This window comes from Ammospiza caudacuta, chromosome 28 (genome assembly GCF_027887145.1).
Source record: "Ammospiza caudacuta isolate bAmmCau1 chromosome 28, bAmmCau1.pri, whole genome shotgun sequence".
NCBI classification, from domain to species: domain Eukaryota; kingdom Metazoa; phylum Chordata; class Aves; order Passeriformes; family Passerellidae; genus Ammospiza; species Ammospiza caudacuta.
In genome coordinates this window covers 3,520,121-3,547,632 of record NC_080620.1, presented here as the reverse complement: position 1 = coordinate 3,547,632, position 27,512 = coordinate 3,520,121, and the positions used below count along the sequence as shown (strand labels likewise).

The window sequence follows — 27,512 nt, the reverse complement described above, 5'->3', positions numbered from 1 at the left end:
TTGATCCTGTCCCATCCCATCGATCCCATCCCATCGATCCTATCCCATCCCATCCCATCGATCCCATCCCATCCTATAGATCCTGCCCCATCCCATTAATCCCATCCCATGGATCCCATCTAATGGATCCCATTCCATCCCATCCCATGGATCACATCCCATCCCATGGACCCCATTTCATCCCATTATCCCATCCCACCCATCCCATGGATTCCATCCCATCCTATTGATCCCGTCCCATCCCATTGATCCCATCCCATGGATCCTATTTCATCCCATTATCCCATCCCATCCGCTGGGGGGCGCTCGGGAGCTCCAGGCCGGATGAGGCGCCCCCTGCAGGCCAAGTCGTGGCGGCACCGCGGCCCGCACGGAGCTACCGCGACTACAACTCCCAGCGCCCCTCGCGGCGGCGAACGAACTACGGGTCCCGGTGTGCGGCGCGGGGCGCGCCGTGCGTGCCGAGCAGGCCGCAGTGCGGGCCGGGGCCGCGGCGATGCTGGAGGAGGCGGGCGAGGTGCTGGAGTCGGTGCTCAAGGCCTCATGCCTCCCGATCAGCGTCCTGCTCTTCGTGCCCGCCGTGCTCCTGCTGCTGGGGCCGCCGCCTGCCGCCGAGGCCGCGCACGAGTTCACGGTCTACCGCATGCAGCAGTATGAGCTGGGCGGGCAGCCCTACGGTGAGGAACGGCTCGGCCCGGCCGGGCCCGGTGCTGCCGGGCAGCGGCTCCTTCAGGGCTGGTGGGGCCGTGGGAAGGGAACCGCGAGCCCGGGGAGAACCCAGGGTAGGGCGGCCCGGCCTAGAGGAGGGCTCGGGGGGTTTGGGAGGCGACAGCGGCCGGGCCCAGGCGCGGAGAGGCCGCAGGAGGGCCCCGGGTCCGGCCGGGTCTCCGTGCCCAGAGGGCCCCGCTGGCCGGGTCTCACTGCCCGGGCTCGGTACGAGCGGGAGAGGGGCTGGAGCTCCACGGAGGTGACCCAGAGGTAGCCAAGGAGCCCCGGTCTGTGGGCTCTGTGTTCTGGGCTCCTGCATTGTGGTAAACTCGGGTGTGAGCTCAGCTTTCTCCTTTTGCCTTTGAGTCTTTTATTGACAGGTTGGTTCCTCTTTGCTCTTCATCCTCCTCATCCTCAGCTCTGTGTTGCTCCAGTGGCTCCATTTCAGAGCCAGTCCCCCTCCCTGTGTTACAGCTGACCTTTACTTCCTCTGTTCTCTCACTTGCAGCCTGCTGGTTGTGCAACACCTTTCTCTGGGTCGGAGACACGCCCTGTTCTGGAGTCCTTGAGGTGCTGCAGCCCTCAGCCTCCTCCCCTGTGTGCCCACAAACCCAGAAGCAAAGGTTGTTTCTGGATCTTCTGTAAAGATTTTATTCCAGGCCAGGGCATGTGTTCTGTTTGTGAATTACTCTTCCTGTAGATTTAACAATTAACAGCCTCACTTTTAATGTGTGCTGTCCATGAGACACCACCTCTCATTCTTTCAGACCTTAATAAGTTCAAATATACAAGATATGAATTGCAGCTGTGCCTGTGTACTTCTTAAACACTTCATGCTTCTGCTGGCTTCTAAATAAATGAAATTAATTCTGGGTTCTTCCATCACAGTTTCTCAGAAGGTGTCCACACCTTGAGGGCTCTGACAGCCTCAGGAGCTCCAGGGCAGGCCCTGCATGGGGGTAGGACTCTCTTTGCTCAGGTCCTGGGAGCTGTTTGCTGACAGCCTTAGCAGGGATCTGATTCAGCTGCCTTTCACTTTGCTTGCCTGAATGTCCCCTCTACCCAAGTGCTCACAATTTTGTGACCTCTTGAAAAGCCAGGTGTTATTTTTTTAAGATGCTTCCAGTTTACTTTTTCTGCTGTTTCTTTTCCTGGAGCCTTTTAGCTTGGTGGGCTGTTTCCTTTGTTCCTTCCTGCTGCTGTTCCTGTTCCCTGTGTGTTCTGAGATGTCTTTCAGGATAAAAGCTGCATTTCAGAGCAGTCTGAATTGGAAGGGACCCACGAGAAATCCAGCTCTCAAAGGGAGTTACCCACAGAGGGATCAAACCCATAACCTTGGTGTTACTAGCACCATGCTCTGACCAACTGAGCTCATTTGTTGTTCCAGATTATTGTATTTTTGTTTCCAAAAATACCAAGTAACAGGTTGCTGCTCAGCCTCCTCTTGCAGAGGGAAGAGTTTTTTTGTCAGCATCACTCATGGAGCAATTTAAGAACAAGCTTGGACTTCCTTTGATACTGATAGAATGAGAATTCTTTGGTTTGGAAATGAGTGATTTACATTTACACACAGCTCTCTGTAGAGAAACTACAGAAAATGAACCTGTCAGGAGAATACTGTTGTGTCTGCTCTGTTTAGATGTCAGAGAGAGCAGAACTTCAGGTGCACATCATTCCTGTGGGAATGGTGGAGGGATTATCCTCATTTTGAATTGTTTTTCTCTGGTTGGAGTGGTGGTGCTGTTAATATTTGTTTGTTTAGTGTCAGAGCTCTGTGGGGAAAATTCACGTTGTGCCTGGCCTGTTTCTGGGTGTGTGGCCCTCACTGATAATGTGCAGGGGAAATGCAGATTTTTCTTGTTTAGGTGTTTCTGTGACCAAACTAATGTTAGAGTTAAGCTAAACCAGGTTTAAATGTAGTTCTTAGCAATGCTGCTGTCTGTCCCAGAACAATGAGCTCGCCAGTGGAGGTGCCAGAATTATAGAAGAATAAACTGAATTATAAATTATAGGGTGGGTTTGGCCCTCTCTAATTTCACAAGATGTCCTTCTGGCCCTCCCTTGGGGAATGCAGCAGCTTCTGGCAAGCCTGCTGTGCTCCCAGGGGATTGCATTTCCAGCGGGGGATTTGATCTGCTGCCACTGAGAGCAGGAGAGGGCGAGCCCTGAGGAGCAGCCTGCTCTTCCAGAACCTTCCTTGGGGTTACCTGGGGCACTCTGGTGTCCTCAAGGTGACAGGGGCCAGGCTGGTGTCCTCAGGATGACATGGGGCTGTGAGATGTCCTTAGGATGACATGGGCCAGGCTGGTGTCCTTTCATCAGGGGCTTCTGCAGCTCAATCCTCCAGCTGGGGGAGGCTCTGGAGAGGCCAGGCTGTGTCCAGGTGTGTTGATTATCAGGTGCAGGTGAGCAGACAGGTAAGCTGAGTGTTGTGTTGAGGATTTAGGCTGGAAGGTGAAGCTCTGGGGTGTAGAACAAGGGGAGTCTGGCAGGATTTAGACTGAGAGTTGCAGCTGTAGGACATGGAGCAAGAGGTCTGGTAGGATTTAGACTGGAAGGTGAGGCTGTGGGGTGTGGAACAAGGAGGGTCTGGCAGGATTTAGACTGGAAGGTGAAGCTGTGGGGTGTGGAACAAGGGGCCAGGCAAGATTTAGGCTGGAAAATGAAGCTGCGGGGTGTGGAACAAGGGGAGTCTGGCAGGATTTAGACTGAGAGTTGCAGCTGTAGGACATGGAGCAAGAGGTCTGGTAAGATTTAGACTGGAAGGTGAGGCTGTGGGGTGTGGAACAAGGAGGGTCTGGCAGGATTTAGACTAGAAGGTAAAGTTGTGGGGTATGGAAGAAGGGGGATCTGGCAGGATTTAAACTGGAAAGTGAAGCTGTGGGGTGTGGAACAAGGGGTCTGGCAGCATTTAGGTTGGAAGGTGAAGTTGTAGGGTGTGGAACAAGGGTTCTGTCAGAGTATAGAACTGGAAGGTGAAGGTGTGGGGTGTGGAACAAGGGATCTGGAAGGATTTAGACTGAAAGGTGAGGCTGTGGTGTGCAACAAAGGGGGTCTGGCAGGACTTAGGCTGGAAGGTGAAGCTGTGGGGTGTGGAACAAGGAGGGTTTGGTAGGATTGAGACTGAAAGTTGCAGCTGTGGGACATGGAGCAAGAGGTCTGGTAGGATTTAGACTGGAAGGTGAGGCTGTGGGGTGTGGAACAAGGGGTCTGGCAGGATGTGGCTGCACAGGAAAACCCACAGACCTCTGCCCCATCTCTGACAAGGACAAGGAGGCGAACTCATCTTTCTGCAGCTTCTGGCCTCTCTGCAGCCCATCAGGCTGCCCCCGGGAGTGTTCTGAGCAGGAGGCAGGCTGGATCAAGGGGGTTGGGGTGCAGTTCCTTATCTGCCCTCCTGCTTTCCCTGCTGGCAGGCACCAGGAGCGCCGTGCTCAACACGGAGGCGCGCACCGTGGAGGCGGACGTGCTGAGCCGCCGCTGCGTCATGATGAGGCTGGTGGACTTCTCCTACGAGCAGTACCAGAAGGCTCTGCGCCAGTCAGCTGGGGCTGTGGTCATCATCCTGCCAAAATCCATCTCCTCTGTCCCCCAGGATGTGGTGAGGGTAAGCAAAAAAGTTTTCTTTCCCTTCCCCATGGGAGGTGTGTTGAAGGGAAGCTTGGTTGCTGCAGGGTTGGAAGATCGTATTCTAATTTTAAAACTTCTCTCTCTGCTTTGGTTGTTGATTTTTTTCTTGACACCTCTCTGTGGTGGTGTTTGCAGGGGTCCCAGGATGAGGGAAGAGATGAGAGTGTTGACTCCGTGTTTCAGAAGGCTGATCTATTATTTTATGATATATAGTATATTAAAAGAAAATGATATATTGGAACTATACTAAAAGAATAGAAGAAAGGATTTCGTCAGAAGGCATGAAAGGAATAGAAATGAATGATAATAAAATCTTGTGACTGACCAGGGAGTCTGAGACAGCAGGAAAAGGGAAAAGCAATGTTCCTCACTCAGGGTCACCAATTGTGGTGGTGTTCACAGGGGTCCCAGGATGAGGGAAGAGATGAGAACCTTGACTCCACGTTTCAGAAGGCTTGATTTATTATTTTATTATTTTATTATATTAAAACTATACTAAAAGAATAGAAGACAGGATTTCATCAGAAGCCTAGCAAGGAATAGAAAATAATGAAATAATAATAAAATCTTGTGACTGACCAGAGAGTCTGAGACAGCTGGACTGTGATTGGCCATTAATTAAAAACAACCACATGAGACCAATCAAAGATGCACCTGTTGCCCTCCACAGCAGCAGATAATCATTGTTTACATTTCATTTCTGAGGCTTCTCAGGAGAAAAAAATCTTAACAAAAATATCTTTCATAAAATATCATAGGGACACCTCTTGTGTTTAGCAGATGTTAAGTTTGTGTCTCCCTTAAATCTTCAGCAATTCATGGAGATAGAGCCCGAAATGCTTGCTATGGAAACCATTGTGCCAGTCTACTTTGCAGTGGAGGATGAGGAGCTGCTGTCTATCTATGAACAAACACGAGCTGCTTCTGCATCACAGGGTTCTGCCTCAGCTGCAGAAGGTGAGTTCTAGCAAGGAGAAACAAGTTTTGAGGAAGACAGGGCTGTTCCCACCCCTGGGAGGAGTCTGCACCATGAACCAGTGTTCTGTCACCTTTGTGTTTATTCTGTCTTTGTCAAAGTGTTTAGAGATTCAGTGGAAGAAAAGCACAGTATAAGAAAGCAATACTTGACTATATTTGGATATGCAGTTGCAGGAAGTTCTCAGTTTCACCCTGTTTCAAGTAAGGTAGAAATCAAAACTAGGTTAAATCAACATAAATGTTAAGTTATGATGGTGTGTTGGTAGAAGCTGAAACTTTTTGTCTGACCACAAGTCAGTTTGATACTTCCATGTAAATAATATGACTGTCTTTATTTATCTGCTGCTTATGACTAATTTTAGCACTACTGGGGAAAAGTTTTTGACCAGCCAAAAACCTGGGATTTTAGTACAGAATGAAAAAGCACCAAGATTCTGTGTCATTGCATAAACACCAGTGACAACTGAGAGGCCTTCAGTGGTTTAAAGCTGGTCTCTCCAAAGCTCAGTTAGCAGGGGAAAGGAAGGGATGAAACATCCCCAGGTGTACATTGTGGGGTTTTTTTGGTGTTTTTGTTTCAGTTCTGCTGCACACAGCAACTGCCAATGGCTTCCAGATGGTGACCAGTGGGGCTCAAAGCAAAGCTATCAATGACTGGCTCATCCCCAGTGTGGAGGTGAGTTGTGGATGGATGAGGTGACTTCTTTTATTGGGATTTTATCAGGGGAGTCTCAGCCAGGTATCTGAAGTCCTCACAGCTGAGGCCGCAGCAGACTCAGCAGGAATGTAGAAGTCAGTCTGTCCTTGTACAGACACACAGGAGGTGATGGGGACTGACCATTCTCTCTTTCCTCTGCAGGGAAGGCTGACAGGGCTGGGTGGAGAAGACCTGCCCACTGTTGTGATAGTTGCCCACTATGATTCCTTTGGAGTGGCTCCAGTGAGTATTTTTTTCCTGGAACTCTCTGTTTCTGTCCTTTTCCCCTCTGCCTTAAGGCTGTGGGGCAGTTACAAGTGGAGCCCAGTGCTGTCCTGCAGCTCTTCTGATGGCTGAGAGCCAGTGCAGCTTTGTCACCTTGTGTCTGTCCCACCTCACCCTGCAGTGGCTGTCCCACGGGGCTGACTCCAATGGCAGTGGGATCTCAGTGCTGCTGGAACTGGCCAGGCTGTTCTCTCGGCTCTACACCTACAGGAGGACCCATGCTGGGTGAGAAACTGCTCTGTTTGGGGTTTCATCTATGTAGCTGACACGTGGAGGGGATGATGTGGGGAGCAGATTCCATCCTCAAGTACTGGGAGCTCCCCAGTTTTAATTTCTCCTGAGTATGTGGGAAGTGGGGATGGCCAGTTTCCTTTGTGGTTGTGATTTCACCACACCTCCAAGTGCAGGAATTCCTGAGTGCAATTCCAGTTCCTGAGTGCAGGAATTCTTGGAGTGCAGCATGCTAACCTTTTTCTTCTTTGATGGGCAGGTATAACTTGCTGTTCTTTGCATCTGGAGGTGGCAAGTTTAATTATCAAGGAACTAAGAGGTGGCTGGAGGATAATTTGGACCACACTGGTGAGTAAGGGGCTGGTTGTGTTGAAAGTTTATAATTAATCAGCTCTCCTGTGAGAATCCTTGCTTTTTTAGGGAGGTGGAAATCCCAGCACAAGATGTAGCAATAAAAATTTGGATTTTTCTGTTCCAGATTCCAGCCTGCTGCAGGACAATGTAGCATTTGTGCTCTGCCTTGACACCCTGGGCAGAGGCAATAGCCTTCATCTTCATGTCTCAAAGCCTCCCAAGGAGGGCACCTTGCAGCATGCATTTCTGAGAGAACTGGAGATGGTAAGGAAAAATTCCTGGGAATTTGGGACTTACTATACAGCTCTCCATCAGAGGAAGGAAGATATGAAGAAAAGTGTGCTATTAAATAATTCATGTATTGTTTAGCATCACTTGATTTGAGGTGCAGACAGATCCTCATGCCACAGTCCCAAGTGAAGCAGATCTACAAATGCTACCCTGTACAGATATTAAAACAGCTCTTTTTGAGCTGAAAATAATAATAATAATAATAATAATAATAATAATAATAATGATAACAAACCAGCTTTAATAATATCACTAACTGCACCTTATGTTGTGGAGCACACAGGAGTGGGTGTAGGCAGGCAGGGCAAAGCAGGGTGGGACTCTGCAATAGTTCATGTGTTATTTGGGATTACACAATTTGAGGTGTAGACAGATCCTCATGCCACAGTCCCAAGTGAAGCAGATCTACAAATGCTACCCTGTACAGACATTAAAACAGCTCTTTTTGACATGAAAATAATAATAATAATAATAATAAACCAGCTTTAATAATATCAATAACTGCACCTGATGTTGTGGAGCACACAGGAGTGGGTGTAGGCAGGCAGGGCAAAGCAGGGTGGGACTCTGCAATAATTCATGTATTATTTAGCATCACTTGAAGTGCAGACAAATCCTCATGCCACAGTCCCAAGTGAAGCAGACTAGATCTGCAGATTTTACCCTGTGCAGACATTAAAACAGCTCTTTTGGACCTAAAAATCCAGCTTTAATAATATCAATAACTGCACCTTATGTTGTGGAGCACACAGAAGTGAGTGTAGGCAGACGGGGCAGTGCAGGGTGGGACTCTGCAATAATTCATGTATTATTTAGCATCACTTGAAGTGCAGACAATCCTCATGCCACAGTCTGTACAGACATTAAAACAGCTCTTTTTGCCCTGAAAATCCATCTTTAATACTATCAATAACTGCACCTTATGTTCTGGAGCACACAGAAGCGAGTGTAGGCAGGCAGGACAGTGCAGGGTGGGACTCTGCAGTGGGCAGCACCCCTGAATGTGATTTCACCACACCCTGAATGGTTTCCCTTTGTCCTCAGGTTGTTGCCAACCAGTTCCCAGAGGTGAAGTTCTCCATGGTGCACAAGAAGATCAACCTGGCAGAGGACATGCTGGCGTGGGAGCACGAGCGCTTCGCCATCCGGCGCCTGCCCGCGTTCACCATCTCCCACCTGGAGAGCCACAGGGACAGCCTGCGCAACAGCATCATGGACAGGAGGTGAGGGGCTCCAAATCCAGCCAAAATCCAGCCCAAAAACCTGGCCTCACAACTGTTTGTGCTGTTCTGGTGGGCAGGGTATAGCTGGAAAATGGTGGAGTTGGGCTCTGGGTTCAGGCTCAGTGAAAAGTGGGTGTTTGTGGAAGAAGCTGATGCCATTGGCAGGTTCATGATTCCCTCTTCTGCTTTAGGGCACGAATAGACACTAAAGCACTGACCAGGAATACTCAGATCATTGCTGAGGCTTTGACAAGGGTCATCTACAATCTAACAGAAAAGGTAAGAGGTGCTCACTGTGGCAGTGCTGGCCAGACTTGTCCTGCCCAGGCAAGCTCAACAACAACCTGGGTTATTTCTTTTTTCCATTTTCCCTTGCAGGGAGCACCTGCAGATATGCAGATCTTCACAGATCAGATGGTAAGCACAGTGCATTATTTTTATAACCTAGATTCTGGGAGAAAGCTCTGATGTGTGATTGACTCCCTTTCTCTGGTGGTATTTTTTTGCAGGAAATCCAGCAGGAGCAGCTGGAATCAGTGATGGACTGGCTGAGCAGCCAGCCCAGGGCTGCCCAGCTGATTGATAAGGACAGCACCTTCCTTAACACCTTAGAATATTACATGGGACGTTACCTGAAGGATGTCAAGCAGCACCATGTGAAGGCAGACAAACGGTGAGAAAAGCCATGAAAAACCAGCCAGGACATGCAAACTGGCTTCCCCCTGGACAGAATTTTGTCTCTGAGCTGCAGCTTTCCTGGTTTCTTGACATGCAGCTTTGGTCTTTTCTGCTCTCCTGTCAGTTTTGGTTCATGCTTGGTGTTCTCCCAGAGAAAGCTGCTTGTGATTCCTCACAGCACAGGAACAAGGCACAGCAGCTCCCTCTGTCTGAAAAGCTTGGTTTTAAACTGTTTTGGTTCCACTATTCCCACTCTGAGAGCTGGAGAAGGTTAATTTTTGGTTAGTTACAAAAAGGCAGCTTCCATCCTGTGGAACCTGCTCAGGCTGAAGCTGTTTTGGTGAACAGAGGGAGGAATCTTTCATGTTCAGCCTCTTTGGAGACATCTGAACACCAGCATGAGTTCTGAATTGTGTCCTGGGGCTTCTGAGAGCAGGAAAACAAAGTCCTGATAACTAAAACCAGCTCAAAACCAGTGTGGGGGGTGGTCATGCTTGCCTGGTTGGGTAAACTTGGGAACAGCTCTGAGCTGTCCTGACTGCAGGGTCAAGAAATGCAGCAAAATCTGAAAAATTTCTCCTTTGCACAGGGACCCTGAGTTTGTTTTCTATGACCAGCTGAAGCAGGTGATGAATGCATACAGGTATGGAATTCCTTTGGGCAGGCTGTGCTGTTGTCTCACCCCCTGGCAGGAACTGCTGCAGCAATTTCATGTTCCCTTTTCCTTATTCCAGGGTCAAGCCAGCAATCTTTGACCTGCTCCTGGCTGTCTGTATTGCAGCCTACCTTGGTGTTGCCTATGTTGCAGTGCAGGTAAGAGACACTGATGGATTATTTTCCTTCTAAAACAAGTTAGATCCAGAAATTCACACAGTGCCAGCACTAAAGCTGGAATAATAATGCCACTTACCTGTGCTGTAGGCAATCTCTTGCCATTCTAATGCAAACCTGGTTTTTAGAGCTGTTTCTTGTACTCAAGGACATGCATAACTCACTTGTTAACCTATTTTGGCTCCAAACTGAAAATTTACAACAAATTTTACCTTGGTAATTTAAAGATTTGTAGCTTGTACTATTAGGAAATATCTGAACTTGGGATACAGCTTAGAAATGCATCTTCAGAGTTCTGCTTTCTTTTTTCAATGAAACCAGAAATAATACAGCCAAATTAAATGTAATTTTTGTGTCAGTGTTAACCAAGACAGTGTGAGCAAGGCTTTGTTCCTGCCTGGGTTCATGAAAGGAAAGCTTTTTAGGTCACTCTCAATTTTGATCACTTTGTGTGTCTATTATTTGTTTAGGGAAACCACAAGCATTTAAAACATATTTTGATTTCTATTAGCAATCTTTATTAGTTCTGTTATTTGAATTTGAAATTATTTGAAGCCTGGGTCTTGTTCCATCTGTCAAATATCAAATCAAAATACAATCAACCCCAGCAAAATCAAAAGAGGAATTAAGTAAATTTCTAAGTCACTGGGGAAAGAGAGGATCCAGTTAAAGAATTGTGACTTTCTGGAATCTCTGTTTGCCTGGTTCATTTTTACCTTCCTGGATCTGCTGGCAGCAGTGTTTCTATAGAGACCAGGAACCTGCATGTGTTGAAATCTCCTCACCTTCAGAAGGAACAGAATTGCATTAAAAATAAAAATCTCAAAAATCTTTAACACATCTTCACAATGAGGTGGTACAGACCTGCACAAACACTTCTGTGAGCCATCATTTTCTGTATAACTTGGCTTCCTTGTCATAATTCCTCATCCATCAAGTCCCACTCCATCTCCAGGATGAGTGGTTGATGCAAACAAGGCACTGCATTTACTGCTGTTGTTTTAAGCCTTCTGCCAAGCTGTGTGTTCAGAACTGTCATGGTTACTTTTTTCCCCTTCTGTTTGCAGCACTTTGGTCTCCTTTACAAGTTGATACAGAGATTATCCCTTAAAACCAAGCAGCAGTGAAGCACCAAGTCCCCCACCCAGCAGCACTGAGCCATCGGTGAGCCCATTGGGAACCTTCTGCCTTCCACTGAGCCCTGCTGCTCCTTTCCCTTTGTCTCCTCTTTGCTACTGTACAGAGGGGAGGAAGGCATAAAGAAAATGAAATTTTAACTCCTGTGCACCTCTGAAGTGCTTTTCTTCACCTTCTTCCCCTGACTTGTACCATGTCTGGTTTTTCCTTTGCATTTTGGTGAGGGAGAGGCTGAGAGACTTCAGCAATTCCTGCAGTTTTGATTTTTGAGCAGCTTCTCTTGAGGGTCACCCAAAGCCCAGCACCTTCATGGACACTGTCACACAGCCAACCTGGAAACTGAAACTACAGCATCTCTGCCCAGCAAACAAGGACTTGGAGCAGTTTTTAAAAAGAAAAAAAAAAAAAACAAAAAGTGCACATGCAAATTAAAGAGAATGCAATTAGCATGTTTCCTTATGGCACCTCTTCCTTGAGTTCACTGCCTGGCTTCAGGGAGTTGTGCTGAGCAAGCAATGTCTGCAGCAAGCACCTTCTTGCATTTTATTCAAACTCTGCCCCTTTTAGGGGGTGTTGAGTGTTATTACAGGATGAGGAAAGATTTAGGATGGGTTTCTGGCATCAGGGTTCTGCCAGGAACAGGTTCTGTCCTGTCTCTCTTGCAGGATGCATTTTGCTGTGTATATGATTTCTCTGGAGGTTTTTGCTCCTTGAACAGTTCACAGCTGGCACCACTCTGTGCTAAACTCTTGCTTGATTTTTGAGGGGTGTTCCCTTCTCCAGCTGCTGCAGGATCATGTTCTGTGCTGCTCCATGTACTTACACAAGCTGGTTTTGTTGATAACAAGAGAAGAGCAGCTCAGACATGGAAATTTTATTGAAATATTACAAGCCCTAAGCTAGTTGTAGATCTAGAAGATAACCCTGAGCACTGTCCTGCCACCCAGCAAGTTTTGAGTCCTTTTCTGTAACCTCTTCTGTGTACCTGAGGTCTCTTCACATGCCACAGTGACAATTTTTTATAAATTTAAGCTACTACTTGTAATTAAAGCAGCATATCTTAGGCTGAAAAGCTATTTTTGAATTGAGTATTGAATTGAATTTTGAATTTTCTTTGGAATGCAAGGAAAATTCCAGCTTTGAATTCCTGTCTGCTCGTTAGAAAAGGGATTGTTGTGGCCAGTCATTGTCCTTTGGATGGGCACCAAAGCCATGATTTCCATCCTCCTTTGTTTATTTTAATCTCCTTCTTGGAGTATTCTTATCCCATGATTTGTCCTTTCTGCTACTTTAAATATGTAGCAATTTGTTCTTTAAAGGATCTTGTGTTTTCCAGGAAAGGCTGCTGGTGTCAGTGGCTCACCATGGTGCCAGCGTGGTGCCAAGCACTCCAGAACCATCAGCCACCCAGGGAAATCTGCCTTTTCCTCATCTTCTGAGTGCTCATTTGAAATGTGTCTCCCTGCCTTTTCCTCCTCTTCTGAGTGCTCATCTGAAATGTGTCTCTCTGCATGCCTGAGGTGCTCGTGGCACTCCTCTGCCAAATGAATTTATAATGACTTCAGAAGTTGCTGGAGTGGCTGCAAGGCAAGCCTTGATTGTTTTCCACTGGTTTTTATGCTCTGCCCATAGAGACTGCAGCTGCTGTGCCCTGGGGAGCTGCAGGCCCTGGGCTGGGTGGGTTTAGAACACACATGGTGCAGTGAAGAACTCTGTAGGCTCTGAATATTTGAGAGTAGTTTGAGTCCTCCAGCTGCAGCATCAATTTCTGGTGTGTTACACTGAAGGAGGTGCTGTTCCCTCCAGTCTAGCAGATTATTTCACTAGCCTCAATGATTACTTTGCTGAGAAAAATAGAAAATTAATATCAGCAATGCTGCTGCAGCTTGAGTTGATCTGTGTAAAATTTGGCAGTAATGGGCAAGAGTGAACAGAACAGACCTGGAGCTTGTTCCTTGCTGTGGAAGCTGCCAGCCTTCAGTCTTCCAGGTGAGAAACTCAAAGTTCACAGTGAAAAACTTCCACCCAGTGTGTTTAGCACAAAGAAAACACTTTTAGCTCTGTGTGGTGTCAGCAGTGAACTGTTAACACTCCTGATGCAGTGCCAGAAGCCAGTGGAAACAACCTAAAAAAAAATAATGAGGAGAGTTCATAAACCTGAGGGGCAGTTGGGATGGTTCATTGCTCTCTCCCACACAATGTTAGTTTGTCCTGCAATCCTTTTTTATCTCCCTCCCTGGCTGCCATAAAGAGTAGTTTTTACAACAGATCAAAGAGTTTTTGCTTTTGATCAAAGTACATGTGCACTGAAACATAAATGCTCAAATCTGAGATAGTCAAATCCCAACTTCCTTATAGCTGGAGCAGAGTGCCCATCCTGGGACTGAATTTAAATCCCAATTTCCTCATGGCTGAAGCAGAGTGCCCATCCTGGGACTGAATTTAAATCCCAATTTCCTCATGGCTGGAGCAGAGTGCCCATCCTGGGATTGAATTTAAATCCCAATTTCTTCATGGCTGGAGCAGAGTGCCCATCCTGGGATTGAATTTAAATCCCAATTTCTTCATGGCTGGAGCAGAGTGCCCATCCTGGGATTGAATTTAAATCCAAATTTCCTCATGGCTGGAGCAGTGTGCCCATCCTGGAATTAAATTTAGTTCCCACATTTTTGTTTCCTTGGTAAGTCAAGAGAGAAGCTTGCAAGGAGCCCCTGGAGCTGATCTGCACTGCAGCATAACTGATCAATTCAGTCACCAACACAAAGGCAGAAATCCAACAGGTGTTGTGATAAAATAAAAGTTCTCCACAACATTGCAGAAGAGCTCTGTGTAGCTGATTCTTGTTGCCCTTATTTTTACATATCCTTTTTTGTTGAGGAGTTTGCCTGGCCTGTAAGGCAGAGCATGGAAAGGATTTTATCCACATCCACACACAAGTGGCTGGCAGTTGCTACTCCTAGCCAGAAATCCATTTTCTTTGCTATTTATCTGACTTCATCTGTTGTCCTGCTCCTGCTCACAAAAAAAAAAAAAGGTTTTCCAGCAGGTTTTAACTGAAGCTGTTAATTCCTTTTGTCCACTTCCACCTGCATGGGCACTATTGGGAATTGTTTGGGAGTAATTTGGATTATTGTAGTTCATCTCCCACATGAGAGGGGTTGGTTTGTTGTTGGGAGAGAAGTAATGCTGTGCAATATGAACTCCACTCCTCTACTCAGTGCAGAGAAAATCCTGAAGCCAGAACGGAATTAGGTCTCACTGTCTGTGGCTGGAAGTCACCACAATCTATTCAGACATTCAAAACCACAGCTATACCCAAAATTGCTGTGGGGCTTGGTTTTGAGGGTGTTTTGTTTGTTTTAAATCTCATGCTCTTACATTGTTCATGGCCCAAGCTCAAATCCCAGGCTGCTCCTTAAACCCCATGTTTAAGCTGGGTTTTACATTTTATTTGGTCTTGACTCACCAATCTGAAATGCTGGGGCTGCTCCTGAATGTCTCAGAAAATTGGGCAGAATTTTTGAGTGTAGACTCCTGCTTGCTCACTTTAATCTGTTTAGTTTCTATTTGTAGTTACTGCATAGCAACTCCAAGGTTATATTCTGGAATATTTGCAGCTCAGGAAAATGATTTGATTTATCTAGCAATGTTAACTCAATTATTTATCTCTTGTGTGCCCTGAAGAACAAATGTATATTGAGGTGAATATTTAAAAGCTAATAGAAAATTCAATGCAGTTGATTTACATATTTTAGGACTGTAAATGTAATAATATTTAAGTATTTTAACTTTGGGGTTTTTTTTTTATTTGTTTGTCTCTTTTTCCCTTGGAAAATAAACCAAGTGAATAGGATTGATGGATAGATTTGTCAGAGAACTATTTGCTCACAAAAATGGAATCTCCTTGCATTATTTGGAGGAATAGACACCTCTACAAAATGGGAGAAAATCTATGTATTTAAAAGCTTCATCCTGTCTAGTCAAAATAGTATGACAGAAAACATTTACACACTCCAAGCATGATTCCAGCACCTTGAGGTGAGCAAATTCCTGTTTATTCCGAAGGTTTGTGCTCATGTGAAGCAATTAAAGATTCTATGCAAAACAGCTTTGGTACTGTGAAAAACTGGTTACCTCAGCAGGCAGCACTGTGTGCTCATGGAGATTGTTGTGCCTCTGTCTTTACCCAATGCCTGTTTGAACACTGAACTATTTATTCCAATTATAATAAGCATTGCAAGAGATCTGTTCCCTGAGTTTGTCAGAGGTGTGGAGTGGCAGAAGGGGAGAGCTGGATGTGCACTCACGCTGGTGCTGAGTTCAGCATCAGAACCCTGAGGGATTCTCCTTGGGAAACCCAGAACCAGCAGCATGTGGGGCTGTGTGGTGTCCCCACAGTGACACAGGCAGCCTTTGGTCACTGTTTAATAAGAAATGACACAATCATCAGAAAGCTGAGTGGCCTAAAATGTGTTGTCTTTACTTGGAACCACTTCTTTTATACACTGATCAATACAGCTGGATCTGATTGGTCATTTAATCCATACATTTCACCTGATTGCAAATCAGAAATCCTCAAAATACATTTGAGGAATGGCTGAGGGAGCTGGGGGTGCTCAGCCTGGAGAAAAGGAGACTCAGGGGTGCCCCCATCGCTCTCTGCAGCTCCTGAAAGGTGCCTGTGCTCAGCTGGGGCTGGGCTCTGTCTGCAGGAACTGACAGAACCAGAGCACACAGCCTCAAGCTGTGCCAAGGGAAATACAGGTTGGATATTGGGAAATAAATACAGGTTGGATATTAGGAAAAGGTTTTTTTACAGAAAGGTGATAAAGTTCTGCAATGGCTGCCCGGGGAGGTGGTGCAGTCCCCATCCCTGGGTGTGTTTAACAAAGCCTGGATGTGGCACTGGGTGCCAGGGTTCAGCTGAGAGGTTGGGGCTGGGTTGGATTTGATCTTGGAGGTCTCTTCCAACCCAGTGATTCTGGGATTGGCTAATTAACAAGACACCCTTCTCTGCAGGTTGCTGTTGGATTTCCCTTTTAGGAGAGTGCTCTGTGGTGGTTTTTCCTCATGGTGTGTTCCCAAACACTCCTGCTCTACAGCAGCACTCAGGCAGCAGTCTACTCCAGGTCATGGCAAGGGCACACTAGAATATGAATCATTCAAAGGAGCTGCTAATTAGGAGGCCTGTTAAATAGAGGGGAAGTTAAAGAATATCCCTTTCCCTGTGGCAGAGAAAAATGACAAACTACAGAAAGAGTGGAGAGAGGATATTTTATGCTCAAGCTCTAAATGGATCCCACTCTGCAATCAGCTGCAGCAAGCACAGCCTCCCTCAGCAAGGCTTTTCCAGACCTTACAACAGCTTGCGTCTTCCATCTATTTTTGGTTTTTCTCTTGCCCTGGTTTCCATAGTATCTGAATGCTTCATGCTCTTAAATATATCTGACACTTCCAGCACCTTGCTGAAGTAGGAGGTACAAAGGGCTTTGCTCTTTGGAGCTGCTGGAGCTGGAATAGCCTGGGGATGTGTGGAAGATGTGGGGTGGAGTCCTGAGTGGAAAATGTGCTTTTCTAGAGGCTGGGTTTGTCATAGCAGGAGAAAAGAAATCCTCATAAAACTTCTGAAAAAAATATGTGAAGGGCTCAGTGGTGTAGTGCTGGGAGCAGGGGTGGAGATGATGTGGTGATTGCCACATTCTCCTCTAATCCTCTCTGCTTTATTCAGGTGCCACATTTATTTCTCTCAGGTTATGAGAACATAAGGGCAACAAGGTTGTGTCCTGAAGCCAGGTTGTTAATGTTGTGAGCTTATTCCTGTGGAATATTTTTAATAGAATATATAATAATATATTTTAATATATTTAAAATATAATATAATATAATATAATATAATATAATATAATATAATATAATATAATATAATATAATATAATATAATATAAATATCTTAATACAGTGTAATGGGGAGTAATGGGAAGAAAGAGAATTTACCAAAAAGAAAGAGATGAGTGAGAAGCAGAGGATGTAGGGATGACCCCAAGATTCTAGGAATGCTCACTCCTTTTATTTTTAAGGAATACCCAAATGACAGCATGTGACAGAAATTACCATCTCTGTGCTCCAGGAGTGTTTGGGGAGCAGGGGGAGAAGCCAGATTAAATCAGCAGAGCTCAATATCTTTGCTGATTAAAACCAGGTCCAAACTGAACTCAATCAGCTTAATTGAGTGTTGCAGGATTGTAGAGCTGAGGAGTTGCCTCTCATTATTTGGGAAAGGACAGCCCTGTGCCATTCTTTCCTGACCAACTTCCTTTCAAGCATTGGAATAAACTGCACACAACCCAAACTTCTTCCACAAGGTGGTGTGTTTTTATTTGTTTATTTGGGTTTTGTTTTGTTTTTGAAATCAATCCTCACAGAACAGCTGCTTTTAATATCTGCACAAAGATATCTGGAATCTGTGATGGTCACTTTCAGTTCACCCACTGTGACAACTCAGGTCAAAAAAATCCTCAAACCTCAAAACTGAGTTAATTTTTGGGTTCTTGCAAAGTTAAAATGTTAAAACTCCCTGTCTGGTTGGTAATACAGATATTCAGTGAAAGCTAAACAGCAAGGTCTTGGTGGACAAGAGAGGATAAAAGCTGATGGCAAGTTAAATCCTTTTACACAGGATATTTTTCTCTTAGGCTGGCAGTCTGGCTGCAGAATCTTTTACACTAGACAAGAAGCAATCACATTAGAGGAATAACTTTTATCTCCCTGAGATACTGTCTTATTGCTTGGATATTTCCTGCCAGGACTGTCTTACCTACTCCTTTGGCTTTTCTGCCTGGGGAACAAATAGGTAAGGAAAGACAGATTGTTTTAAAGGACCTTTTTTATTTCCCCTCCCTCTTTTTTTTTTTCTTTTTTTTTTTTTTTTTTTTTTTTTTTCCTGGGCTGTGGTGAGGATTTTCTGCCTTAAATGGTGTCTCCTAGGTGATGTGGAAATTCAGAGCTCCAGCTTGTATTTTCTATTTTCTCCATCCCTCACTGCATTTAGGAGCTGGAAGGACTAAGCAGGCACTCCTAAGGCAAAATGTACCTGGCTGCTCCTGCACCCTTTGTTTGAGCCCTTGAGACTGGACCTCTTCACCTTTCTTCTTAAGCTGCCCCATCTAAATACAAATATTCATATTCCATAAGAAATTGAATCCAAATTCATATTCCAGGCAAGTCTAGATGTGTGTAAGGAAAATATTTTGGGTGTTTTTCACTAGCACACATCTCTGCAAAAGAGAAATTTGTTGGGTACACAACGTGGTTTTCTTCTAACGGTTCTTTTTTTGAAGGAGCATCTCAGGTTTGGGCAGAATCTGTTCCCTCACCCCCTGGGAATTGTGCATCTGAACTCTGTTGTGTTCTTCCAAGCATTCTTGTGTAGACTCCATGACAGATGCAACATGTTTCTTCTCCCTCTGCACAGGTGACCTCTCATTTCCCTTTTTCTCTGTTTTGGTGCTAAGATTCCTTTTCTCTTCCCCTTAATCCTGTTACTCTGGTATATAATTCACTGTCTGGCTCTGCAAACCCCAGGTGCTGATTGACAGCTGTTCTGTTTTTCATTTACCAGCAGCATTTTCGTGTCTGTTGTTCTTGACTGCAGTCAGGGTGGTTTTAGTATGTCCATTCATGGACTCCAAAGAGACTGGATTTATCTTTCCTTCTAAACAGACATTTTCTACCCGAGGCACTGGGTCCCTTGAGCTGTAACAAAAGCCTAGAGCAGCTTGTGCTGCAGCAGCTGATGAGAAAAAGCAAGCTAGGCATGCAAAGGTGCCTGAAAACTTGACTTGCTTAGGTGTGATTCATCCAAGGTGAGGATTGCTGCTGTTGCCATAAAGCTTTCTTGTTTTAAACATTGCCTTCTCTGCCTGCAGCTGTTAAAAATGAGAACAGCTTGACTTGCCATAGGCTTCCCAGCTGATGCATCTGTGCCTTCCAAAGAGATGGCAGAACCCTGGCAGCCTCTGCAGGATATGTCAACAGAAAATTTGACCAGTGTGGGGGGGTTTAGGGTGAATTTTAGGGGTGATAACACCGTCAAACACAAGACAGCCCTCTAACCTTGCAGCATCCCTGGGTTCAGAGCAAGCTGCAGAAATCTGCAGGCCTTTGTGAGTCCCTTTCCATGAAAAGCCTGGATGCAAATCTGAAGGCTCTTGCTGGCCTTCAGTGAGTGTTCTGGCAGCTCCACACACAGCTGGGCACGACAGGCAGTGCTGCAGAGAGCAGGGTGCAGGGAGTGAAGAGGAATCCCCAATCCCTCTGGATCTGTCTCTCTCATTCTTGCCATGACTTCAGCCTGGGAGCCAGGTGGGTGCTCATACACAACCAGTATATCCATGATAGATAGATAGATAGATAGATAGATAGATAGATAGATAGATAGATAGATAGATAGATAGATAGATAGATAGATAGATAGATAGATAGAATATCCATTCTTCCCTCTGCTCTGTAGGGTTGGGATCCCTCTTTTTCCTAACCTGCCTTTTCCTGCTGTAAGTATCTCCTGGTGAAGGGGCCTTGGTACAATCACACCTGAGAGATCTGGGTAGGGTTTGAGGTTCTGGCATATGGGGAGAGGATAGGATGAAGGATGGGATTTGGGAACCAGGCTGGAGAATGCTGAATTGGGCTGCAGAGGAGCACAGAGCTGTGGCTGCCCTGGTTATGTTGTGCTGTGTAGCAGGGTCACCTCTCCACTCTCTGCTGCCCTCCCTGAGCAGGATCCAGGGCAGGAGAAAAGGGAAAGGCAGAAAGCTCTCAGCAGAGACTACACAAGGGGAAGCAAGGCCAGGCTGTGCCCGCACCAGGTCCTTTCACAGGCACAGCCTGGCATTGCTCAGAGGAGCCGAGCACCTGACTCTGCCACAGCTCTCTCCGCAAACAACCCAGCCAAACCCCCTCCCTCCTCCCAGCGTTCATCCTCAGGGACACTGGGGCAGCATGACAGGCTGAAATGTGTGCTGTGACGACAAAAGCCGTGCACGCTGCTGCGGAGGGAATGCTCTGTAGGAGATGCAGGCAGCGTGTGCCTGTGGGCGGCGGAGCGGGGCTGGGCTGCGTCCCTGCAGCTCCCGATGGAGCCTCGGCTGTGCCTCAGCGTCAGCCTGGCGTGACAGAGGTGGGGCACAGAGGTGACACAGCCCCGAGGCCACCTGAGCACTGACATCCCCTCAGTGCCTCACAGCATCTGGCAGAGCTGGCGGAAAGCGGTGGGAGAGCGATGCAAAACCTCCCTCACACCATGAGGGAGAGCCGGTCCCCTCAGCAATAATGGCTGCTCCAACATGGATACACAACCTGACCATCTGGCACGGTCTGACACAGAACCGGGCTGGGGATCCTCCACCCCAGTAAGGAGGGAGCTGAGCCGCTCGGAAGAAGGGACTTTCCCTAGAAAGGCGGGGACAGACAGACAGACAGAGAAGCCTGACTGGGGTTGTAGAGCTGGGGCCGTGTGTGGCTTCCCCTTCCAGCTTACCCCCTCCAGCCCCCGTGCTCGCTGCTGGGTCACGGCTCCGTTACAAAATTTTCAGCTTTAAATAATCTCTTCGCCTCCAGACCCTTGTGCTGAGGCACCAAGAAAATGGGCCGAATGCTAATTTCTGACACGGATGTGGAGCGGCTCTGCCTTCCTGGGTGCTCTGAGCTCTCCCTTGCTCCCAGGGCCCTCAGCGCTCCTGGGCCCTAAAAACACAACGGGGACGGGCATCGCAGCGATCACTGCCGCCTTGTTGCCTTCACCACCCTCTTGTCCCAGCCGGTCTTGAGTGACCCTCCCGGGTCGCTCCCGGGGGTCTCCGGTGCCGTCCCCGCTGCCCCCCGTTCGTGAGGGGCCGCGGCGGCGCGGGGCCCGGCAGGGGGCGCTGTGGCGCGGCTCTTTGTGGCGCCGCGGCGGCGGCGCTGGCGGCGGGGCCGTTCCCGCCGCGCTGCCTCCCCCGCCCGCCCGCCCGCCCGCCCGCCCGCAGCCGCGCCGGGCGCGGGGCATGGCCAGACTCACCGAGGGCGAGGCGAGGAGGCAGCCGCCGCCGCTCCCGCCAGCGCCGCAGCCGCCCCCGCCGCCGCCGCCGCGCCGAGCCTCCCCCATGAGCAGCAGCGGCGGCGCGGAGCCCCCGGCGCAGCCCGACAGCATGAAGGACCTGGATGCCATCAAGCTCTTCGTGGGGCAGATCCCGCGCAACCTGGAGGAGAAGGACCTCAAGCCGCTCTTCGAGCAGTTCGGCAAGATCTACGAGCTCACCGTGCTCAAGGACCGCTACACCGGCATGCACAAGGGTGAGCGCGGCGCGGCGCGCACAAAGGGGCGGCGGGCCCCGGGTCGCTCCACGCGTGACCCACCGCGGTGTGCTGCTCTCCCACAGCCCCGCGTCCCTCAGCGGGGGCTGGCAGCCCCGATCCGCTACCCGGGAACGCGTCCGCATCCCCAGCGCCCACGGGCGGGGTCTCCATCCCCGCGGCGGAGCCCCTCGGCCCCTCCGGCAGCCCCGGCCTGTGGCCCCGCGTGGGGTGCGGTGACAAAGGCGGCGATGGGCAGCGCGGGCCGGGCCGAGGCTGCCGCGGAGCGCGGGGGCCGCAGCGGGACCGACCCTCGCTGGGCCACCCCCGAGGGGGCTCACACCGAGCCCGGGCACGGCTTCGGCGCTGCGGTTCTAAAATCCGTGCAACAAAGAATATTGGCCGCGAACGTGCTGCTGTCAGTGGCGTGTGGGGTAGGTGAGGGGCCTTGGTGATGGCACACGGGGAGATGAGGGGTCTCCCTTCGCTGAAGGGGGATCTTTAATGGGTGCTGAAAAGTTTGAGGAGGCTCCTTTAGCCTCGCTTATTGTTGTGTTTTTATGCTGAAGAGGTGCCGCGTTCGGCGTGGCGGCTCCCTTCAGTGGAGCGGCTCTACCCCACCCCAGCAGGTGTTTGGGATCTTGTGACCAGCGCGGCTCCAGCCAGGAAAGGAACTCACGGAGTTGTTTGCTGGAGGATGCCGGGGGTGATGGCAGCATCGCTCCCTGGCGCAGGTAGAACAACCTGCAGGGAGCCGACAGTGAGTGCCCTGAGAGCTGTCGGTGCTCAGCATGGGCTGCTGTGCCCTAAAATGATCTGTGGTGGGGCCATGTGTTGGTGCATGCTGGAGGGAGTGTGCAACGCTCAGTCGTGATGCTTCAGATTTAGGAGGAAGGGTAGGAAAAATCCAGTGCCTTGGCAACATGAACCATTCTAGACTGAACAGAAAGGGAAGAGGACAAGAAAAAAACAAGTGTATTTTCAAACAAAAGGCCAAATCTAACTCTCCAGCACAAAAGGAAAGCACTTTCTCATTGAAGCCCGTGGGGGCTGGGCTGGCATGAATTTAGCTGAAGAAGTGTGTCTGGTTGTGAGTGAAAAACAAGGATGCCATGTGCTTGTGTGCAAGGAACTGCATCCAAACCTGCTGCCAGGGGATGGTGAGTTGCAAGGTTTCAAACCCAGCAAGGAAAAGAATGGGCCCAAGGCAAGAGACAATTGCACATTTCATTCCAGTTGACATCTTAAATATAGACTGTGTGGTCTGAGGTCAGCTTCCAAGCAGGAGACAAATTCTAGGGATCTGCTTAGGTATGGAAATTAGAGGGGGCAGCAGTGGTATTAGCCAGATGTGTGTGATATTAACTTGCTGTTAAAAGCAGGATTTCTGCAGCAAAATAAATACATCCTTTTGGTTCTAACATTTTATTTGAGTGAATGTGGGTGTTGTTGGTCAGGGGTTCTGTCCAGAAGAGGCTGTTGAGGTGTGAGGTTCTCTGGTGGTTCTTGTGGGGTTATTTCCACATTTCTCCAGCTCCCTGTGCCCCTCCCTGTCCTGTTTTGTACCAAGTGAGAGGCTGGGATTCCTTTCCTGGTGCCATGAGTTTGCATGCAGATCCTCAGCCTGTTTTGGAACAGCCTCTCCAGAGAAGTCATCCCTTGACAAGGAAGTGTGTGGGGGTTTATCGTGCAGCCAGGGAACGGATCCACAATCCAGCCCACCCTGGTGCCTGCTCACTCTCATTTCCCAGCTCTGGCTGCAGTGCCTGTGCTCCATGCTCATCCTGGTGAGGAGCTGCTGCTGGCATCTGCAGGCCTGCAAGGTGCCAGGCCTGACCCAGGAGCTGCAGTGTCACAGCACTGTCACAGCCCCCAAACTGGGGACACTTTGGCTGCACTGAACACAAGCCACCTTTCTGGGGCAGTTCTAACAGCAGACTCAGTTTTCTCTCCCCACCTTCCTGATCTGCAGTGAGATCCAATTGACAGCTCACATGCAGCTTCCATCTGCTTTTTTTCCCTTTTTCTCCCCAAAGGGGAGGAAGCAGTTGTGTGAGAAGCCAGCACTGCTGGTGAAGCCCAGCATGTCCTCTTGTATTCCCTTGCAGGAATATGGAGCTGAGCAGCCACCTCTGCCTCCAGGGAGGAAGAAAGGGTGGGAAAGGCCTGCCAGGGGCTGGAGGATGTGACTTGGGCTGCAGCTCCTCTATGGGTGCTGAGAATGGATGAATTTGGTGGAGACAGAGGAGAATCTTAGAGGTTTAAAAATATGAGCCCTGCTATGAAATGGTTTTGTCAGTACCTGGCTAGTCATGTCTCAGCAACCTGGCTACTGGTAGCTGATACTGTTCCAGCCTAATATTATTCATGAGGCAGTTTTTCTATTTATGTTAATCACAGATCCATTTGCATGTTAATGGCAGTGTTTGTCTCAAAGCTAATATTTTCATGGGAAGGGAGGGGAGGTGTTTGAACAGGCTTTTGGAATGGGTCAGGGGAGGCTGAGTGGGCAGAATCAAGTGGAAATTTTTTGGCTTTGTGTTCCAGGATTAGGCAGAAGGCACTTCCTTCACAAGTGTCAACTGGATGGGTTTCCTAGGAGTGCTCATGGTGGGGAAAGTGGAGCCATTAAGGAGTGTGAGGTGCCAGAATGAATTGCAGGGGAATATTCAGCAGGAGCAGCCCTCTCCCAGTGTGTGGACAGATAGGTGCCTTTTCCAGAGGGATACAGAATGATACAACACCACCCTCAGCCCAAGTTGCCTCCCTGGCAGCCCAGTTTTGACTCAGCTTCTGCAGCCTTGTAGATTAGCTCCCCACTGACTCCTCACTTCCCCTGCTGAAGTGTTTAATGTGATTTCTGATGCTAAGCAGAATCTCGAGATCCCTCCCTCCTGCACACCAGCAGCCTTTTCTTGCTCAAGGCTTTAGACTGCTGATGTGTGGAGTAATATTTAGGATCTGAAGGGACTGTAAATTCCAGAGTCAATGTGTAATTTGTAGGGAGGATCAGGCACTGAATATATATATTATTTTTTATGCAGTCTCTTTCAAGTGAAACTAGGCTGGGTTCTGCCTTCAGGGAGCTGGAAACCCTCTTGGAGCCCATGGAAGAGAGGGTGGTACCACCAACACTGGTTTCCTAAAAGATTTGAAGGCCAGGTCACCAAAGCCTGAAACAGCAGGTGGAATTGGGTATCTGTGTTTGAGGCTTTGGTGACCAGGCCTTCAAATCTGTTAGAAACAGATTATAGAGGTTATAGAGTCTGGTCTCTCTGGTGGGACAACGCTGGTGGGACATAGAGGGATTTTTGGCAGAATGATGGTGATGTGGCTTTGCAGACAGACCTGGCTTTGCAGGCAGTGCTCTGGGTGCTGTCCTGCATCCCTGTGCTGGGAATGGGTCATTGGCACTGCCTGGAACTTTCCAGTCTGACACTTCTGAACACCCTGAGCACTTTCTAACACCACATCCTCTGTCTCAGCAGGCACAGCTGACTTGGTGTGAGAAGTGCCCAAAGGGGCCTGAGCCTGTCTGAGCTGGCTGTTAAATAAAGCAGGGAATGTGGAAGTGAAAAAGGCCAGTGAGAGTTGACAGGCCCTGTGCAACTCTCTTCAGATCCTTGGGTGGCTCTGTCCAACTTGAAGTTTTAGGAGCCCAAAGAACCCATGAAGGACAGGGTGAGCAGAATCCTGTCCCAGCATCCCAGGAGTAGCTGCACAAGAGATAATGGCTCTTCAGGAAGGAAGTTTATTTTCCTCAAATATTTTTTTACACAATTAGAGCACAGTGTTTCTGCCACACCTTTTCCTCTATTTCTGACCAGGGCTTTGCAAAGAGAATGGAATTGATAATCTCCAAAACACCTGGTTGTGGAAGGCAGTAATCATATTTTCCAACATCTTTATCTCCCTACTTTCCAGAGCCAGTACAGCTTCCCAGGTTCCTGCAGTTGGGGAAGCAGGAATGAGAGGAATGTCCTCAAGGCTTAGAGACATGGAGAGCAGTGGACCAGGCTGTCCTGTACCTGCAGCCCTAGTCCAGACAGGACTTCAGAGGCTGCCTGAGTGCTGCTCCATGCTTGGGTGAGGAGAAGGAGCACAAATGGCTTCTGCTGAGCAAATCCCCACACCCTTGGAAAGCAGAGCAGCACTGGGGATTGCATTTGGGTTGGAGTTGGAATGAGGCATCTTCAGGCCCCACAGTTACAGGGCGTTTCTCTGGAAGCTGCTGCCTCTTGGTACCTGAGCTGCTAAAAGGTGAGCAATGTTTCTGCCTTTGATGTAGGGAAGGACCAGAGGCTCTAGGGAGGGGATTCAGGGCATTTTTTCATTGCTGCTGGTGGACCTAGGTGTTGCTGGCCTTTCCAAACCCCTGATCTGGCATATAACAGTTCCCTGTGTGAGGAGTGTCTCTCCTTTATCCCACTAAATGATGTGCCTTTGTCCAATTCTCATTTTCAGCTTGTCCTCCCAAGGACTGGGGTTTTTGGGGGTGCTTTCCCTCAGTTTTGCCATTCCTGAGCACAGGAATATGGGAATCAAGGATGGGGTTTGCATGCTTCATGTGGACATAACTGTGCTTCTGTCCTGAGTTTTCTGAGGTTGATGGCTGGTGCTCCTGAGGCAAGAATAGTGCCTTCACTGCACGTGGGCATAGTACCAATGCATTGAAGCTTTTAGTGGAATAAATTGCTTATTCCCAAGTGCTGACTTGGGAGTTTTGTGAGCTAAACCTGGCCCAAATTATCTTAGAATTCTGAGTCTTGTATGACTTGCAAAGTAGCAGCCTGCAGCAGCAGGTGGAATTGGGTATCTGTGTTTGAGGCTTTGGTGACCAGGCCTTCAAATCTGTCAGAAATAGATTATAGAGTTTGGTCTCTCTGGTTATAGAGCTGCTTTTGGGGTTTGATGTCAGGGCAGTTTATGGTGAGAGTGAAAGCTGAAGGGAGCTTTCAGAGCCAGCTGCCTTTGCCAGGAGCAGTGAATCACCTGCATTCTTCCTGAACTCACTACATTTGTTAAATTATAACAATTTATAATTTATAATGAGGTTGTTATAATTTTAATTTTAACAAACCAAACCTGTAGGTCCCATGTTTGACTTTGGTGCAGCATTCAAAATCTGTGCAATAAGGAGCTTTAATGAGCTCTCAGAGATACTTAGTGCTTGTGTGCTGTTTCTGGAAGGTTTTTTCCCCTAGCAAGAGGTGTGAGGACAGATGTGAGTGGGAGGACAGATGTGATGTGCTTACCTGCAGCAGTTTCTTGGAGCTGGGATGGAAGAACAGGATAATGGTGTTGCTGTGGTTGGGATTGTCCTGAGGAGCTGGCCTCAAAGTTTGTGTTCCTGGAGTCCCACTGGGGTGGAGGGGAGAGGTCCAGACAGTCCCTGCACCCACCTTTGGGTGCAGCTCATGGAGAGCTGAAGCTTTGGGGTACCCCAAACCAGGCACAAGAATGTAGAGGCAGGAAAATGAGCTTTTCTGACCATAACAGTGCATCTGCAGCCCCAGCACAGCAGTGAGGACAGGGATGTTCATCTGCCAGCCAGAGGGACTCATCCTCCCTTTGCCTGGGTTGTGAAATGCCACTGTGGATAGGAGGGGCACAAGTGAGGGGGTCAGATGCATTCTGAGTCTATTCTCCAGTGCTTTGCCTACCCTCATCTGAAACAACTCAAGTGACAGAGCTCCAGGCACTTCCCTGGGGAGATCATTCCACAGTCTAAATCTCTTTCTGCTAGGAAATGTTTCTTGATAACCAGCCAGATTTTTTTCCTTTGCTTATTCTTAGCATCAGAGCACCCAAAGATGATCCCTCTTCTTCCTGGAGGGGCTACAACTCCTCCCCCTCCTCCCTTGGCTCCAGCTTTCCTCTGAGATGTTGAGTCATATCTTGACTAAGAATGTCAGGATCTGGCCTTTTCTCTGTGCTTTTTATCTGGCTTCTTAGGCTGGCCCTTGCAGAATGCAGGATGCTCTGCTGGGCTCTGTATTGTCCTTGTGTACTTTGGTGGGTGTTTGTGTGCATCACACAGGGCCAGGCTTCTCCTGCCACAGCTCCCTGATTTGTCATCAATCTGGATCATGGAGCTTTTGTGTAAGCCTAAAATCCCACATATTTCTCTTCTTTCCTTG

General features: G+C 48.2%; 2 protein-coding genes across 8 annotated transcripts in view; both read left to right on the top strand.

Annotated features, from left to right (window-relative positions):
- Window positions 1–474: 474 nt before the first annotated feature.
- Window positions 475–15,265, top strand: NCLN (nicalin). 4 transcript variants are annotated; one of them, XM_058820967.1, is made up of 16 exons: window positions 475–677; window positions 4,125–4,315; window positions 5,151–5,295; window positions 5,898–5,992; window positions 6,176–6,256; window positions 6,420–6,523; window positions 6,789–6,877; window positions 7,008–7,147; window positions 8,219–8,397; window positions 8,589–8,676; window positions 8,776–8,814; window positions 8,907–9,070; window positions 9,665–9,718; window positions 9,810–9,888; window positions 10,974–11,070; window positions 14,895–15,265. In XM_058820967.1, the coding sequence occupies exons 1-15, from the start codon at window positions 497–499 to the stop codon at window positions 11,031–11,033; spliced, it is 1,689 nt and encodes a 562-aa protein (XP_058676950.1). In that variant the 5' UTR covers window positions 475–496; the 3' UTR covers window positions 11,034–11,070; window positions 14,895–15,265. The 4 variants fall into 4 exon arrangements, with proteins under 4 accessions (XP_058676950.1, XP_058676949.1, XP_058676948.1 ...); XM_058820966.1 differs by having other exon boundaries at window positions 14,888–15,265; XM_058820965.1 differs by having other exon boundaries at window positions 12,380–15,265.
- A 5,818-nt stretch (window positions 15,266–21,083) lies between these two features.
- The window catches only part of CELF5 (CUGBP Elav-like family member 5), a 41,670-nt gene continuing 35,241 nt past the window's right edge, over window positions 21,084–27,512 (top strand). For all 4 annotated transcript variants that reach the window (XR_009275749.1, XM_058820948.1, XM_058820946.1 and 1 more), the window contains exon 1: window positions 21,084–21,372. Coding sequence is in view for 3 of the 4 variants with exons in the window: in XM_058820948.1 (XP_058676931.1) it covers window positions 21,084–21,372 (289 nt within the window). In the remaining variant the exon portion in view is untranslated. The remainder of the gene's footprint in view (window positions 21,373–27,512) is intronic.

What these genes read in the sequence shown, in the direction of transcription:
- NCLN (XM_058820967.1), top strand. Translation starts at nt 497, where the DNA reads ATGCTGGAGGAGGCGGGCGAGGTGCTGGAGTCGGTGCTCAAGGCCTCA. An exon ending in TCTACAATCTAACAGAAAAG is followed by an intron (nt 8,677 to 8,775) that starts GTAAGAGGTGCT and finishes TTTCCCTTGCAG; the next exon opens with GGAGCACCTGCAGATATGCA. An exon ending in CATGTGAAGGCAGACAAACG is followed by an intron (nt 9,071 to 9,664) that starts GTGAGAAAAGCC and finishes TCCTTTGCACAG; the next exon opens with GGACCCTGAGTTTGTTTTCT.